Here is an 18,772-nt window from a genome sequence, read left to right as displayed (position 1 = left end):
TAATGTATGTTTTATAATGTAATCATTTATATCTGCAAAGTAACTAGCAACTAAATAATTGTAGTGGAGTAAAAGTACAATATTTGCCACTGAGATGTAGTGGAGTAGAAGTAAAAGTATAGACAATTGGAAATACTCTAGTAAAGTAAAAAAATACCTCAAAATGTTACTTAAGTACAGTACTTGAGTACATGTACTTAGTTACTTTCCACCACTGCTGAAAAGCTTGTGCCTGAAATGGTTTTTCCAGGATCAAACGCTTTGGTAAACGTTGTTGACTGTAGTGACTAGTGTTTTAGTGTTTACTAACATGATTCCTCATTTGTCTGTCAAATCCCCAAAACAAAACAAAAGCTATTCTGAATTGGGTGTCTCTACTTTTCTCTCCGGGTAATGGGTGTTTTGGCTGGCTAGATAAGCATAGCCTGCAAAAGCCCGGGTCTGAGTGATGGCTTTCACCGACAGTTTGACAATAACACCAGTGTAGCGAAGCCATTTTCAGTTCCCCGTCTTTCTAACTGGGGTAATCTTAGGCAATTTTACAACAGCGGCAGCGCGCTGTATAAAAATGGCATAAGTTTAGCCCATTGTGGGCAAGCCTCTCTTGACAAGAGAGAGAGAGAGAGAGCGCTGCGAAAATTACATTTCTGTTTTCTCGTCGTGTCAGTCGATACGGCTGTTTGAGAGAGAGAGAGAGAGAGAGAGAGAGAGAGAGAGAGAGAGAGAGAGAGAGAGAGAGAGAGAGAGTGGGTTTTTGAGACAAGAGTCTCCACAGTGATGGTGCCGGTACACTGGGGAGAGGAGCAGAGGAATGCAGAGAGAGCGCACGAGACACGCAAGGTGACCTTTGGGGAGGCTCGAAATGCACACAATGACATAAATCAATGGCGGGCCACACGGGACTTTAGGATCCACAGCCCCACCAGATTACAAAGCCCGCCGCAGACAGCAGCACTCATCAACTGTGTTTGTGTGTGTGTGTGTGTGTGTGTGTGTGTGTGTGTGTGTGTGTGTGTGTGTGTGTGTGTGTGTGTGTGTGTGTGGGGGAAGAGAGAGAGAGTTGGGAGAGAAAGAAAGCGGGGGGGTGCACAGGAGAGGTGGTGTTAATTTGTGTGCGTGTGCATCTGTCTGTGTGTAAATGCACAGTGTGTAGGAGTGTATCACAGGGAATGCTAAATTCTCATGGACCCACATTTGCAAACATCGTGAGCACAGGCGCTGCTAATTAGGTCAAAACGCTGTATACTGTATGTATATTAGTCAGTGCAGTGCTGCTATATATACTGCATGTATATAGGAGTGGGTGTTACATAGAACACAATACGTGATAGATGCTACCATTAACCACTTAAGCCCTATTTTCGTTGTACAACAGTGTCACACAGGAATAGCTAAGATAGACGATCTACAAAGCGTAGACGGCATTTTATACTTCGCTGTACAACAGTGTCACACAGGAATAGCTAAAATAACCGATCTACAAGCTCACAATGTATGCCGCCAAAAGACGATGTGAGCTTGTAGATCTGTTATTTTTCATATTTTGGAAAATGCTGTGGTGGAAAGTAACTAAGTACATGTACTCAAGTACTGTACTTAAGTACAATTTTGAGGTACTTTTAATTTACTTGAGTATTTCCAATTTCCAATACTTTTACTTCTACTCCACTACACATCTCAGAGGCATATATTGTACTTTTACTCCACTACAATTATTTGAAAACTTTCGTTACGAGTTACTTTGCAGATATAAATCATTACGTTATAAAACATACATTAACCACTTAAGCCTTATTGTATACCTAGACTATTTGAAAATAGCCGATCTACAAGCTCACAACGCCATGCGACGCTATTTTCAAACATTTTAGTACTTTCACTTTTGGTACTTTAAGTACATTTTGATGGCAATACTTTTGTACTTTTACTCAAGTAAATTTTGAATTCCAGACTTTTACTTGTAACAGAGTACTTCTACATTGCAGTTTTGATACTTTTATTTAAGTAAAATATTTGAGTACTTTTTCCACCACTGCAAAATAGGGATGCCAGGCCCATACACTCATAGACCACAACATTTATTTGTTTAGAAAATACAACCAAGCACATAAAGTAGTCAGGCACACTATTTGAATTGGCTGATACCAGTGTATGTTTTGGGGGAAACCCACACAAGGCTGTAATTCACACTCACACGCACGTACACCGCGCGCGCACATGCGTTCGCCCACTCCATATGAGATGCATCCCCACACAAGCACTCTGAAAACATAATTGATGAGCCTCTTTCAAGAGCATCACTTCTGTTCCAGCAGTTGGCAGAGTGTCATGCTTTGCAGAGACAGTGTGCGCGTATAATATCCATTCATAGCTTGTAATTGCCTTCGAAGCGACACCAAGTGCAGAGTCATAAATCACACATTGAGGGGGGGATACCTTTTTTTAAAAAGGTGCCACGGCCGCTGCATTCATAAACAGGTAGTTATGGCAGCACCACAGTATGCTGTGTGCTATATATGCAATGGTGTAAAGTAACTAAGTACATTTACTTAAGTAGACTTTTGAGGATATTTTACTTTACTGGAGTATTTCCCATTTTCAATGCTTTTACTTCTACTCCAGTACATCTTTTTTTACTCCACTACAATTATTTGAAAACTGTAGTTACTAGTTACTTTGCAGATATAAATTATTATATTATAAAAGACCACTTTAGCCCTATTTTATACATAGGCTATTTGAAAATAGCCTATCTACAAGCTAACAACGCGTCGCAATGCGACGCGTTGTGAGCTTGTAGATCTGCTATTTTCAAACATGTTACTTTTACTTTTGGTACTTAAGTAAATCTTGATACCAATACTTTTGTACTTTTACTCAAGTGAATTTTTAATTCGAGACTTTTACTTGTAACAGAGTATTTCTACAATGCTGTATTGATACTTTTACTTAAGTAAGAAATGTGAGTACTTTTTCCACCACTGCTGTGTGCTATATAATATGTGGGCATGCGCACAGAGACTCACACACACATGTAAAAACCTAAGATACACACATAAACGCACACATGTCCATGTCCACGCACGTCACATGCACACAAAAGCATGCACGCACGCACACACACACATGTGCATGCACGCACACACAAAGATCCATAACATATATAGTCCGTGGCCCCTTTCTGTCTATTTTCCCCATTGTGTGGTAACAGGACCTTTTCTTATTTAAAGAACCTTTTCCAGCGGTGCCATATCCAATATAAGCATAGTGCCAATGGGAAAGCCACTGTACTTTGTCATAGTCATTCTGATTTTCATTTGAGTGAAACCATGATCCATGTCCTCTTTCCATCTCAGCCATGGGCCATACATTTCCTCCCGTGGAATGGAAGGCAAACATACTTCTCACTCCCTTTGCAAGTTATTTGTCCCTAATATTAATTGTAAAGCAAGGCAAGGCAGGGGGGATTTATTTGTTTACCCACATCATACCCACAGGCAATTCAAAATGCTTTAAAAACATAAAAATATTTTTATAATGTGAAATATAATGTAAATGTCAAAGAAAAAAAGAACAGAAAAAATATAGATCAATATTCAATTATGGTTTTACAGATTTTCAATGAACTCATATTCATCAGGAGTATTATACTGTAGGAGAATGTATCCTTCTATTCAGTCCAACATGTCTAGATAGAGCTTAGACACTTGAAGGTGGTGTACTGCAAGTGATTTGAGTCCACAATCTTTATTTATCACCTTCAATTTTACAGTGTTCCAGTTCCAATTTTGTCTACCCATTTTTGTTTCATCACTTCCAATCTCAGAAATTGGTATATCCCAACCTTAACATTTATTCTTTGTTTATTGAAGAGCTGGAGTGATGGAGACAAGTGTTCATTCATCCAACTGAAAAGCAGATTTTTGTTGTTGTTTTGTTTTGTTTTTTGATAAGGAGCAGTGGAGACTAGAGCACACTTCTTTTTCTTTCTCTTGTTGTTGCCTGGATTGAAATTGAAAGTGTTTGGACAAAAAAGGGGCTTCCTCACTCAAATGAGAATTCTCACAGAGCCATTTCTTTGTTCTACTTCAGTTGGCAGCTGTGGGAATTTATTGCAGTTATGTGGACCATTCTCATCCTCATCCATTTTTACTGGAGACTCCCGTCCAGGACAGGCTTCAGACGTGCCTCCTGCAGGAGACTTGCTCAGATCCGAAGCCATTTGATTTGGAACGTTAGGAACCCAATGCGACTGCATGCCCTTGCTGACGCCGACCCCAGGCAGGATTCAAACCCACGTCCATCCGCACGAAAGGCATATGCTCTACCTGCTACACTAGGGCGGCCCATTAGGTGGACCATTCAGGTTTTCTGTTTTATGTACTGTGTTGACCACACGTAACACCTATTGTCCTAAAGCCATTTTATGAGCACAGATAGGTTTTCTTAAGTGGGTCTTCCACCTACACTGTAAGTGCTTTCTCTGTACATTCTAATGGTGTCATTACTATACAGCAGTGGTGGAAAAAGCGCTAAAATGTTTTACTTAAGTAAAAGTATCAATACTGCAATGTAGAAATACTACAAGTAAAGAAAATTACTCTAAAAGTACAAAAGTATTGGCAAAAAGTAAAAGTACTTATGCAGAATGTCACAATGTCACACCATTTCACAAGGTCATTATACAGTATACAGTATGTATAAAATGTATTAAAATCTTTTGAAAATAGCAGATCTACAAGCTCACAACGCGTTGCGATGCGACGCGTTGTGAGCTTGCGAGCTGCCATACAGCACTATGAAATCAACAGATCCAGTGATACGATCTGTGCAGAATTTCCAGCGTGTGAAACTCTGTTCAAGTTGGCATAGTGTGAACAGCAATCAAGTGATCAACCGACTGATCATGAAAAAGTTAACAGATGTTGCTGACTGGAGAAACAGAACTGGATCAGGGTGATGGGAGGATATATCCGCTAGGTTAAAGTACGTCTTCATGAAAAAATTAAAAGTGTGCGCCTGATTTCTCGCGTCTCATTCGATGACGCTAATTGGAAGAGAAAGGGGACACCTCAAATGGCTGATATCGGAGAAGAGTTGGAGATTGAGGGTGACGATCAGAGAAGGGCGTAGGAGGACAGACGAAGTGAGGCCTGTGAGAGAGTGCTACATTTTCCACTCCTACGAGAAAACCCTTTGTTGTGGGAAATACAAAGGAATACAGTATGAGTCACATGAGAGAGCATTAGAGAGCTGCGCTCAGCTCTGGAGTACTGTAACAGCTAGCGGAACAAAAATACATCTCTGATCTTTGTGAAGAAGTGAGAGAATGAGAGAGAGACAGATAAGAGTGAGAGAGAGAGAGAGAGAGAGAGAGAGAGAGAGAGAGAGAGAGAGAGAGAGAGAGAGAGAGAGAGAGAGAGAGAATGCGTGCTGAACTATGTTTGACTTTGACAACAATTGGGGAATTATAGATTGTGATGCTAAAACACATTGTGGCGGCAGCTGACCGTGCTTTGATGAATTCGCTACACACCGTTAGGGTCCTTGAAGATTTGTGCCTTGAAATTGTTGTTTCACTTTCATTTATTTGTCTTCTTTTATCCTTGAGTTTTTTGTTTACTCTCTCTCTCTCCCGTTCAATGCCAAAAAATAAAAAATAAACATAGAAGGACTTTAGGAAGGCTGAAAAACATACAACTGTGTGTGTGGTGAAGAAGATAGATGAACACATAAAAGTAGTTGTTATCAAACCATTCTCAAAGGGGTTTTGTTATGCAGAACAGATGGCACCAACGTTTGAATTTGTATAATAGTACAAGAAATAATGTAAAGCGAAATCATAGTCCGTAAAAAATGATGGCCATAGTGACCGTATTGGCTTAGGAATGCGACAATAACGCAAAATTGGGTGAACTATCCCTTTAAATCCATGCACAAATGAATAAAAAAAAATCCGTGACCATCATGTTGTTAGAAGAACACCAATCACAAAAAAGGTGTCTAAAGCCGGCTGAATAGGGTCACTGCAGTATATAAGTCTTTCACAACAATGGAGAGCCATATTGCTCGTCATCAATTTAGTTAAATGTACTTGTTCAAGGTGTTTGAGAAGGTTCTCTAATGTCATTTTTCAGCTATGAAGGGTAACCCAAAACCTTACATAACATTTCGCATGATAACCAGAAGAAACCGTGAAACCGTCCTAAAACTGCAGTTTGCTGCTCTATCAGCTGTGCACGGTCCAGTCACATTGTCAGCAAATAAAATTAAATCATAAATCATAAATCCAATGAAAAACATGAATATTATTACTTTAGCTCATGTTATCATAAATGTCTGGGCGAATACGAGAATCAATAACGATGCAGTAAGAAATAATACATTGATAGGAAGGACAGATGCTCAGATGAATGTGATGAACGGGTTTTGAATGAGTTGTGGATGAAATATCACACACACATTCATACAGTACAGCAGTGGTTTTCAACCCTTTTCATATCTAATAAGGTCCATTATTATTCAGCATTTGAACCACGGACCACCATTTGATAAGATTTTGACTCTCAGACCCAAAACTTAGAATATTTTGTTATCGTTCGATAAGATTTTGTCCACAATTCCATGTTGTATTGATGTGTATACCATAGGAGAGATAAACAGGCACACGTTGATCAAAATAACAATTCTTCTACATTCTCTAATTGTGTAGATTTTAAATTAAGTAATGCAGATGTTTAACAATAAATTAACTCTTGAGAGCGTATAAATGAAACCAAATGGACCCTTGAGGGTCCATTTGGTTTCATTTTACACTCTCAAGAGTTAAAGATCTATAAATATCCATATGGTAACCAACTCCCCATCATTTAGCTGGGGACCACCTGGAACCCCCTCAAGGACCACAGGTGATCCCCGGACCACTGGTTGAGAACCACTGCAGTACAGCATTCTTTATCCTTATCATGCTTTTAATTAAAGGTCAGGAAGTACGCAAAGTCATAGACTATAATGTTATATATTTCAGAAACATTACAGCTTCATTGAAACCAATATGGCAACTGTACAAGTTTATCCACTATTGGCATACAGAGAGGCTCAAATTGGTTAACCACCCCATGTGTGCATTATGTGGTTCTTTAATGTGTCTTTAATCAGTTCTATATATTCTCCTAATATGGGGTTATTCACTGCACCGCTCCAGTTTAATAAGCTGCAAAAGTAGAAACAACTTCTATTGCTATTGTGGTCATCTCCAAAAAAGTCAGACGTAATGTTCAAATAGGCATTCGTTTTCCTGTCCATGAGCAAATGCTTCAAAATCTACACTGTTGATTTCTCACCTTAAAGGAGAATTTCGTACTAGCCTTTTTCTTACCTTTATATGATATCATTATATCCTAGGACGAGAGGTACAGTAGAAATATGTCATAACTCCATCTAGAGTCTACCTCGGGATGGAGTTATGAAAATGTTCTATTGTACCACTCGTCCTAGAACATAATAACATCATATAGAGGTAAAGAAAAGGCTAGTCCGAAATTCTCCTTTAAATGTTCTCAGAAGTTGCTTTTATGACAAAATAACAGTTGCAATAGTACTCAAACATACATTTGTAAGCTTTCCTCCGCCTTTGCTGTTAACGGCTGTGTTGTGTTGCTCGACTGTCCAGAGCGACAGAACTGCTTGCTCATCCCCATGGCTTCCCCAGAACCTTATTTGAAACCCCAGCCATAGTTAGTTATTGTAGTCAAAAAGCACCATGAGATCTTCGCTGGTGCTGCTCAAGCTGCAAGCAGTGTGAAAATTAAATTAGTGGGCGATGTAATCCCCGGCCAAACCCAGGGAGGACTGTGTTACACAGCCGATAAGCGAGGCTGGCATGAGCCAGCCAATACAATATGAGAGCAAGCAGCTAGCCGTTCGCTTATCGGAGGGCTTGGGATGCGTAGCACTGATTATCTCCCCTGTTTGCTGGCGTAGCATTGATTATCGTCCCCCTTGTGCCAGGAGACCCTCTGAGAGGATCATTGCACTTAATCCCTCCGACCTAAACTACTCCTCCTCAAAACACCTTGGATTGGATCCTCTGCTGGGCTGCCTGGCACAGTGGGAGTTGTGGCAAACAATTAGGCTGAGATTAAATGGCCTGGACGAGAAGACTGTGCCAGGTCCAGCACAGTCCTTGGTTCTTTACTCTTTTTTTACGGCTTCCCTAGCCAGAGGTTGGTCTGTGTGTGTGTGTGTGTGTGTGTGTGTGTGTGTGTGTGTGTGTGTGTGTGTGTGTCTGTCTCGCAAAACGCTGGACCGATATGCGCCAAATCTTGAGCACGCTGCTAGGCCAACTTAGTACTAACCTGACTCTGCCAGATGGAAGAAGCTTGCTTCACACAATTGTTTCACAGCCTACTTCCATCTGGGACCTCGGTAGCCAAACTGCTTCAAGACGGGGGTCTGTTTTTTCAAGCTACTTGGCAGGTGATTGGATGGGACCGTCTGTCTATCACTGTCTACATGACGTACAGTAGCTGGCTGCGCCAGCAGTAGTTCTTTTGTATACTATTCAACCATGATGAATCATGAAAGAACTACAACGCTCTTGGCAAGGCCTCGCCAAGATCCCGCCCCTAGCAGCCGCTGATTGGTTAAACCCGCCAGTTCGGTGTAAGCTCCAATCTCTGAGCGATCCCAGATGGAGGCTGTATTGTGAACCTGTGAACTCAATACCACCCCATCTGAGTCAGGTTAACTTAGTACCTCCACACTATATATGTTTAAATATTCAACTTTTATAAAGGGTCTTTATAAAAAAAAGTCAACGGGGCTCAGATTGGGCTGAAACTTTATTGCCCAAAGTCATTCGGCATACATACTTTATAAATGACTAACGTCACAGGCTGGCCACATGAAGTCTCTGCTCTACAAGTAAAGTGTCTTGATGTGTTGTGGAACTTGTTGTGATTTCACACTTTAATAAAATTGAATTGAATTGAAATGGACATGAAGCCATGCTGTTTCCATGTGGATCTCCAGATCCACATGATTAGATTGTTATGCTTTGTATCAGATAAGACAGTGTAGAGAGAGAGAGAGAGAGAGAGAGAAGACAGGGGTAGGATTTGATCCCCGGTCCTCACACTCACATATGGTCTCTGTCCGGTGGAAACCTATATGTCCAAAACTGTTACTTTTCAGGATTCAAATTCAAAAGCATAGCAAAAGTAGCAGATCTACAAGCTCAAAATGCGGCGCGAAGTCGAGCTTGTGGATCTGCTACTTATGCTGTGACGCTGTAGCATAATTAACTCTTTCATTGCCCCACTTATTTCAGACTGTGTCGTCCCAGTGCCACGAAAAAGGTGCATTTTTCCTCCGTTTGTTTTTTAACATTGAAGTGAATGGAGCAGCATTTTTGGGGATAGCGTTATCTCCTAGTTCCTTTGAGATAAACAAAAAAAAACAAGACCAATTTTTTTTATTTTTTTATTTTATAATTTTGTCATTTCCGTCCGTGGCCATGATAGCCATAGAGCCATCGGACGGGAATTCCCGTTTTGGCAATAAAAGAGTTAAGTAGGGTGTGAATTTACAAAAAAAACACCAAAAGTTAAAATATGGAGATAGGAGGTTTCTGCCTGACAGCAACAATATGGTCTGTGCACTAACTGGCTGAACCAGCAGGCAGGCAGGCAGGCAGGCCCCCCCCCCCCACTGTGCTTGGTTCTGGGCCCATAGACTCAAACCCACCTCTTGTTCCTGCTCCAGTGACACGCTCATATTCAAATGTTGTTCAGATGGTCCCTTCATAATGTTTTCCCTCTTTCTACCATTTTGCGGTGGTGGTGTTTCTTGCAAACGTGGATTTCAAAAAGGAGCGCTGTATTCAATTTAACCCATTAAGACCGGGAACACATCTGTGTCGTTTCAGATTTCTGGCTGTTCAAAAAATAGCAGATATACAAGCTAGATAGTAGTAGTAGTAGCTAGAAGTGCCGCTCTATGAGCTTTTTGGAAAAATCTTGAAAATGTGTGCAAATCTTTGAATGTGTATTTTTTTAAAGCGAACATTTGCAAAATATTTTGTTCCAGGGACCCCCCAGAAGCAAAGATTTGAGTTACAAATGTTCACTTTAAAAATGTATATATTCAAAGATTTGCACAAATTTCCAAATAAAATGAAGATCTACAAGCTCATAGCGCGGCACTCGGTGCCGCGCTATGAGCTTGTAGATCTGTTATTTTTGAATAGCCCAAAGAAATCTGAAGTGACACAGATGCGTTCCCGTACTGAATGAGTTAAGAGCGAATGATCCCTCTCCGAACAATAAAGCCATTTGGAATCACTGATCTCATTGTGCAGTTTGGTAAACGCTGGATTATAGAACACAAGGCGGCGTTTATTCACGTGTGCCCATTCAGTGCAGCTCGGTGCAGGAACCCCTCTGCGATGACAAAGAGAGACCGCAGGATGACTCAGTCTTTGTTGGCAAGCCCAGTGCCGTGCCATATCTGTGGCACATTAAAGCATCATGCAGTGGTCAAGCTGGAGGAAAATGGACGCCAGGTTTGTTCGGAGGCCTGTGGATTTGATCCACCAACTGTTGATTTCGTCGACTAAAACTATGACGAAAAATGTTTGTCGACTACCTTTTTTCACTGACGAAAACAAAATAAAAACTAAGCTACGATGAAACTAAGACTAAATATATTGACAATTTCGTCAACAAATAAAAACTAGACTAAAATGTTAGTGAGGGACGAGTGGAGAAGAGATCCAGTAAAACTAAAAGACAAGTCATTTTATGTTTGGTTGCGCTCGGGTGTTGCGCTCTGAAAATAGCAGATCTACAAGCTCGAGCTTGTAGATCGGTTATTTTCAGCATGCAACCAAGTGTAAAATCAGCCATTACGACGCCATCAAAAAAATCAACACTGTCCAGTGGATTTGATCCACCGCTAACAGCTCGCGAAAACGACCGCGCCACGCCCCACGGCAGCTGACCAATACATGCTGTATAATAATGTTGATGACAATGGGTCCGTGGGAAGCCAAGCCACGCGAGTTTAGTAAAAAAAATCTTGGCTTGAATAAGCTACTTATAAATCCACTTGGCTTTAGGAAATAGGTTTTTCGCAAAGGACAATGGCTGCATTGTTGGAAGCTTATTAAGATAAAGGGCTATCTGTAAATGTGATCAACCCCGCTGACAATCAGATGTGCTGTAGCTGCAGGCTATAGACCGGACTCACAGTCAACGGAAGCGACTGACTTGACACATGGACAGACAGATGCACAAACAGACAGACAGATAGAGGGACTGGTCTGCCTGCCAAGTGGGTAGAGAGACTGACATGACAGACAGGGACAATGTCACCCCACAACACATTTATTGACTGACAGTGGGAATTATCGCAAAGACAGGGCTTTAAGACAGTCAGGAGAGAAAACATATTGTCGCTGTCGGTTGTAAACCTTGTATGTCTTTCCAGAACAGTTACTTTTCAGGAAATGGAAAAAATAACCTGTGTTCGATTTCATCAGCCGCAATTTTTCCAGTTCCAATTTTTGTCTGCTCATTTTGTTTGTGTCATCTCCTCCAGGTTCTCTTGTTTATCCTGTATCCTGTATTAGTTCTCTCATATTATAGGAAATTGGTCAAATTGGTATCCCGGCTTCCGGGTCATGAATGCGAGGCAGACACATTTGCATGAAGCCCCTGCAATATGTTAATTACAACAATAAAAAAGGTCTCTTTCACGCATTGAAGCTATATACATACATCACTGGCTTTTCTAATATATATATATAATGTAATTTCATTGATATAACTTGTTGAAATTGCATTGAAATCCCAAGAAGGACGGCGCTACAGATATGGCTGTGGTCGCTAAGCTAATGGAGGAACTCAAAGTGGCCCTCAACCTCGAATTTAATACAACCAGAGCATCGCTTGAAGCAAAATTGGACTCCATCCAGATAAGGATCTCAGATCACGGACATCGCCTAGATTTAGAAGACTATATCGTCTGAGCTAAAAAAAGGACAGACATGCAGCCAGTGGCAAAACAAAAGTAGACACTCAAGAGCTTCGCAATGATACCTGAACCTACGGGAATTGCTTCCTGCAGTTTACATCTGATATACAGGCATTCATTCATGTACTGTTAATGCTTCATTCATTTGTTTTGCTTTAGCTTAATCTTTCACTTTATTTCCATCCCTTATCGTGTTGCTGCTTCCTGATGATGTAACTATGATGAATATCATAGATTTATACGTCCTCAACCCGAAAAATGCAAGCAATATGTATAGACTACTTCAAAGCCTTCAAAGCTTATAAGAATGAAAAAAATCACTTTATTTCACCACTAATGGAGATTTCAAATGAATATATTTTATTTCAACTCCCAGAAAATGCATTAACACATTGAATGCCAATCGCGTAGATCTACGCGAACCTATTTAAAGCCGCAGCGTGCCAGTCGCGTAGATCTACGCGAACCGCCGATTCCCATGTTAAGTGCCCCAGGTGCACTTTCCGAATTTTTTTGATCCATTTCCGTTTCCGGTTTCCGGTCGGAAACAGAATTATTCGGGTTCCGGTTTTTTCGATCGTATCCGCTTCCTGTCTGGGATCCTGTTTAAAACTCGATTTTCTCGGTTGTTGTTTTTCTCCTCGCTGATCACTGTTTACCGTTGATCGGCTGTATCTTCAAGATGGCGGCACGGATTTGGAAACTATTTTCGCTGGCCGTTTCTCACGGATCCGCCGTGTGTTTAGAACCAAATGAACGCGCACTTTTAACTTATTTAGCGAGGTCTGTGGCGACATGAAAAAATCAAAAAAACAACAATAAAACGCTGGCACTGGTGAGTACATTATGAGATTAAACTCTGGCATGGAATGTGTTAAGAAAGATGTAGCGAAAGATACCAACACGTTAAGTCTAATGAATAATCTTTGTGAATCGTGACCACCACCCACTGCTTTATATCGAATGAAAGGTAACGTTCGTTTCAGATTCGGCAAGTGTTCAAGAACAACACAAACTACGCAACTCCATCTTGAGTCTGCCGAAAAAAGCGCTTGTTTGATGGGGGTCTTAAGCCATTTCACATCAAATAATGGACGCTGACCCCCCAGCCTTGACATGGCTCTAGTTGCTGATCTGCAATAGAGGAGAGTATTTTTTTTTTTAATTCACATGGGGAGTTGGGACTTTGTACTGCACAGTGCACAGTAAACTGCAGCTGGCATACATGCTCTAGTAAGCACACCAACTTCATGTGTATTGTCTTGCTGCGGCATGACTTTCTTAGTTTACCCGTATGTGTGTATGTGTATGTGTATGTGTATGTGTGTGTGTGTGTGTGTGTGTGTGTGTGTGTGTGTGTGGTCTCTGCTCTCAGCACGCTCATGGCACATGATGACATCAGTAGTACACAATTTAATCACCCACCCAATGTATTCTAAGGAATGTGTCATTTTCACACTGTGCCATTGCGAATGCACACACAGGGGTATACAATAACATCAGGGTTTCTCAAAGTGGGTGCCGTGGTGGCACCCTAGGGTGCCGTGATGCAAGTCCAGGGGTGCCAAAGGATACTTTGATAATATTTGGAATTGATCAATATCACTTCAGTTTAACCACTTCAGACCCTCTATACTTATTACTTGCGCTGTACTTGGTGCGTTCTTTTTCAATCTACACCAAAACCTCTTCGCTAAAAATAGCCGATCTACAAGCTCACAACGTGTCGCGTTGCGACACGCTGTGAGCTTGTAGATCGGCTATTTTTGGCAAATGTTCTCCCCGGAAGAGGGATGCTGGGGTTCAAGTGGTTAAACGTCTTAAAAGTACAAAGTTATTTTCAATCTGTCATAATGGAAACAAATATTCTCTCAAGTTTTCCTCGTGTCACGCTGTATTTTAGGGGGAAATATTTACACATTTACGTACCGTAAATATGACAATAAATAGTAAGGTGCTGTAAAGTAATAATGTAAGGGGGCGGCAATAGCTGAGTGGTTAGTGAGCCCGCCTAGGGAGCCAGAGGCCCTGGTTGCCCCAGGTACGATTCCAGGCCAGGCCAGCATATGTGTCGATGAAATGAAATTTGTCCCTGAGCAAGACTCTTAACCCCTAATTGCTCACAGGCCCTCATTGGAAACAAGCCCGCAAGGACTTTCATGAACGTCCTGTTAAAAAAGGAATTATCCTTATTCAGGGGTGCCATGGATGAAAAAAAACATTATTTACAGGGGTTCCCTGAGCCAAATATTTTTTGAGAACCACTGCTACAGTATACATTACCTCGTAATGGGGACTTCATAGCAGCCTCCACCATGCCCACCAGCAGCTGGAGGCTCTTGGGGTCCTGGGCCAGCCCCGAGGCGAAGGCGGCCAGCGCGTCCGCATGGCGACCGAGGTACTGAAGGGCAACACCCTGTCGGAAGTATGCCTGCAAAGGAAGAGAGAGAGAGAGAGAGAGCGAGAGTCGTCAGCACCACAGCATGGGGCTTAATGCAAACACATTACCAGGCACACACTCATTTCACATTTGCATTTTTTCCACATGAGCGGCCTGCAGAATGTAGGAACCTTCTCTCTCCTTTGTATTCCCGTAATGGAGCGAAGCGCTGGTTGGGTTTTGTACTTGTTAATTGGATTATACGTTTTACATAAAATGCACGTGTTAGACACCGACAGCCTTACTCAGGAGCATCAGACCCTCTATACTTTACTTTTTTCCATTTTCATTAATGATCTTCCCAAAATATGTACAAATTGCTCCATACAGTTATATGCTGATGACACAGCTATTTATACATCTGATTGTGATATATCCAAAATTCAAAGCTCCTTGCAAACGGAATTCAATCTGGTTCAAAAATGGCTTTTAAATAATAATCTTATATTAAACAAGCAGAAGTCGTGCAGCATGGTGTTTGGTACTCGGTATTTTCTTAATCGTACATCCTCTGAATTATCTATTTTTTTTACAGATGGCTCTCCCCTTAAAACAGTGGAAACATTCAAATACTTAGGCCTTTGGTTAGATTCGGAATTTTCTTTTAAGCCCCATATCGATTCTCTTAGGAGTAAAGTAAATAATGGTCTCAGATTAATGTATAGATCAATAAACTGTTTTACTTTTCAAATAAGAAAACATATTGTTCAGCAGCTTCTACTTCCTATCATTGACTATTGTGACATCATTTATCAGAACACCTCTGAGACACATCTTCATTCGTTAAATGTAGTTTACAATAATATATGTAGATTTGTACTCCGGTGTCCTTACAGTACACATCACTGTGTTCTGTATGATACGTTAAACTGGTTATCTCCTCATGATAGGAGACATTTTCATTGGTTGCTTTTTGTTTTTAAATGTATTTACTTTAATTATCCTTCTTATTTGAAAGAGCTTTTACGTCCGTTCAGTTCAAGATACCCATTAAGACATACACAACAACCTGTTTTTGAGGTACCTGTCGGTATAAACAAAGAAATTGGGAGACGTTCTTTTAAGTTTAAAGCACCTTCTGATTGGAACAATTTATCCACTTTACTTAGATCAATTATTTCATTTTCTGTTTTCAAAATATCTCTGCTTGATTCCCTAAAATCTAACTGTTCTTGCTTTTAAATTCATAAGGTTGGCTTAACGGAAAGACAATCGGGGTTCGCGGAGTCGGCTTGGGGGGTTATGGGTTTTGGCTTCGGACTGGAAATGACATATGTTGCCATGTATTCTTGTTGAATTTGATTTCATAATTGATTGTTTTATTATTATTTTATTTTTTCATTTTTATTATTATTTTTATTATGGCATAACAGATGTAGACTGGTCTGGGATGGTGTGAGAGCCCTTATGTGTATGTTTTGTTGTTGTTGTACGTTATGTGATTGTCTTGTGTCAGTGTTTGTGTGTTGTGCCTGAGGACCCCCTGGAAGACGAGATGCTGCATCTCAAGGGGTTTATCCTCCAATAAAATTTTCAAATCAAAATCAATTTACTTTCTGCTCACTAGTTTAGTTTCCCTCTTTCCGTATATACGCTCTCTCTGCCGTGACAGTCAACCAGGCACCTATGTGGAGCACTGCTGGGATTTCCCTTTGACTGAGTTGGCAGACGAAAAGAGAGGAGAGAGAGGGAGAGAGAAGAGAGAAAGAGAAAACTTTCGTCATGTAGCAATCATAAAAGGACAGCACACGCATAAATACTTCAGAGTCTTCAGCTCTAGGTCTCACAGCTGTAAAATAATAATACTCTCTGCCATATTCGATTTTTCTTCCACAGCATCAAACGTGAGTGCTTGTGTGCCGGACTAGCGAAGAAACTTTTTCCTAAAAAAAACAACAACGATAAAAAACAAACACCAACAGTGAAAGTTAATTCCCACAGCTTAACAAAGTCACACGCCTGAGAGAGTATGAGTCAATAAATACTGGAGGGACATAAACTACTATGATGTGACTGCATGCTGACGTATCTGATTGTGAGAGTCTCAAATGTTTTGGAACATTCTAGAAGAGGATTGAAAACTAAAACAGACCACTATCGCTTCAATCATCCAAAAAAAGCCCCCAACAACCCCACCCCCGCACGTCAAAGAGTGTTCTGCGATGTGTCGTCTCTCTGGGCTGGCGAGGGACAAAAAGAGATGTTTTTTTTTCAACCCAGGCGGTGAGTCTGTCGTCTCCCAGCATGTTTGTGTCTTATGGCCTGAGCGGAGACTAGTCCCACAGAGCAGGGGTGGGCAACTTTGATGATGGAGAGGGCCACTATATTTCCACACTCACTCCAGAGGGCCACATTGTATACTCTAATTTTTTTATCCCACGATTTAGTAAAAAAAAAATTCACCCAGTGCCAATTGTCTAAGTAATCCTGGGCGCTACACTCCCTCTGCCAGCCTAGGGAGAGCCCAGAGCCGAGCTCATGCCTCCTTCGATGCATGAGAGCTAGCAAGCCGCTTCGTATCACCTGACAGGGGGGAGTTTCCCTGGTAGGACGTAACGCGTGGAAGGAACACGTTATTCCAACCAGTTCCTTTCCCCTCCATCAGGCGCCCCGGCTGACCAGGGGGAGGCAGTATAGAGACCAGGATTACTGCATGTTTTTTGTGAGGGTACCTACCCTAGGAGACACGGGGAGCACATTGTATACTGCCGGGCCATTCTATATCACAAAAAGTAGCAAAAATAGCCGATCTACAAGATCAAAACGCGTCGCAGTGCGACACGTTTTGAGCTTGTAGATCTGCTATGTTTGCTATTTTTGAATTGGAATCCTGATTTTTTTTCGCTATTTTTAAATTGGAATCAAATACATTTATTATTTTAGTTATACTTATGTTAACTTTATGAACTTAAATACAAAAACAGTGGACATAAAAAAGACAACAGAATTTTAATAATAGTCATTAAGCTACTAATAAAGACTGAAGTAATGAATGCGGGTCATGTTTGCAATTGTAACAGCTGAAATCAATAATATATCAGTATTCCGATATTAACCTGCGGGCCGCATTAAGTGAAGGTGGGGGCCGAATGTGGCCCCCGGGCCGCCAGTTGCCCATGTATGCCACAGAGGATCTCTAGTCTACCTGACTCTGCTCTAAGTACATCAACAGCAAATTCTCCTGTCCACATTCCAAACCACTACCCACCCCCCCTCTCCCCCTCCTCCCCTTTACAATAGCCAGCCACGGTATAAACAATGCACACGCAACACACACACACACACACACACACACACACACACACACACACACACACACACACACACACACACACACACACACACACACACACACACACACACACACACACACACACACACACACACACACACACACACACACACACACACAGTCCGTTAGAGGAGTTGCATCTGAACTCACTCACATTGTCAACATTGCAGAAGAGCTACACAGCCCAAGACTGAGAGATAATTGAAAGGCAAAGGCGTTTTGGGTGGCCAGTAAACAATACAGTTCAGACTGAAAAATAAATCTCCCCGTGAGACTTTCCAAACCTCCTCCTCAACTGAAGTGTTTGTGTGTGTGTTTTGATGTGTCTTTGTGTGCTGTGTGTGTGTGTGTGTGTGTGTGTGTGTGTGTGTGTGTGTGTGTGTGTGTGTGTGTGTGTGTGTGTGTGTGTGTGTGTGTGTGTGTGTGTGTGTGTGTTATAGGAGAGCCCACAGTCTAGTCTTTCGTCTGGCCACCATCTCCCACTGGAGAGAGACAAGTTGACTCCTCTAGCAAGCTTCCAAAAAGTGACACAGGGGCTAATTTGCCATTAGCATCTAAGAGGCCTTTTCATTAGTCTTTCCCCCAGCTTGCCTGTTAACACCACTAGGGAGCAGAGGATTAGGGAAAATGAGACATGACATTGAATTTATGGGGGACCAGTAATTAATTTAGCTGACGTTCAACCCCCCCCCCCCCCTGTCTCCAGCCATATACCCCCCCAAAGAAAAACACCACTTCTGCCTCCTGCCACTTGCATCATAACTCCATCGAAACGGACGAAGGCGCTGAGATTAGATTCAAAGCATTAACCTTTGTTCTAACACTGTTATTATGGGAGGGGAGCGAGGGGGGACCGGTGGCGTCCGCTCGATATTAATTGCATCTGGCGGTGGCGAAGTTTGGGCGAGGGAGCCTGTGTGTGAGAGAGGAGAGAGGAGAGGAGGAGAGGGGAGGCCCGGACCGCTAGACGTTCTGCCCCAGGGAACCAGAGACATTTAAAAGCA

The 18,772-nt window shown here is 41.6% G+C and overlaps 1 protein-coding gene across 1 annotated transcript in view; it reads right to left on the bottom strand.

Moving 5' to 3' along the window:
* Nucleotides 1-18,772, bottom strand: part of LOC308087860 (tetratricopeptide repeat protein 28-like) — a 369,778-nt gene that overhangs the window by 148,013 nt on the left and 202,993 nt on the right. The window contains 1 exon segment of the mRNA XM_080432067.1: nucleotides 14,320-14,467. Within this exon segment, the coding sequence (XP_080288193.1) occupies nucleotides 14,320-14,467 (148 nt within the window).

The sequence above is a fragment of the Gymnoscopelus braueri genome, assembly GCF_963280865.1.
Source record: "Gymnoscopelus braueri genome assembly, chromosome: 7".
Taxonomy (NCBI): Eukaryota; Metazoa; Chordata; class Actinopteri; order Myctophiformes; family Myctophidae; genus Gymnoscopelus; species Gymnoscopelus braueri.
Note: the sequence above shows the minus strand (reverse complement) of the source record. Positions and strands in the feature narration are given on the sequence as shown.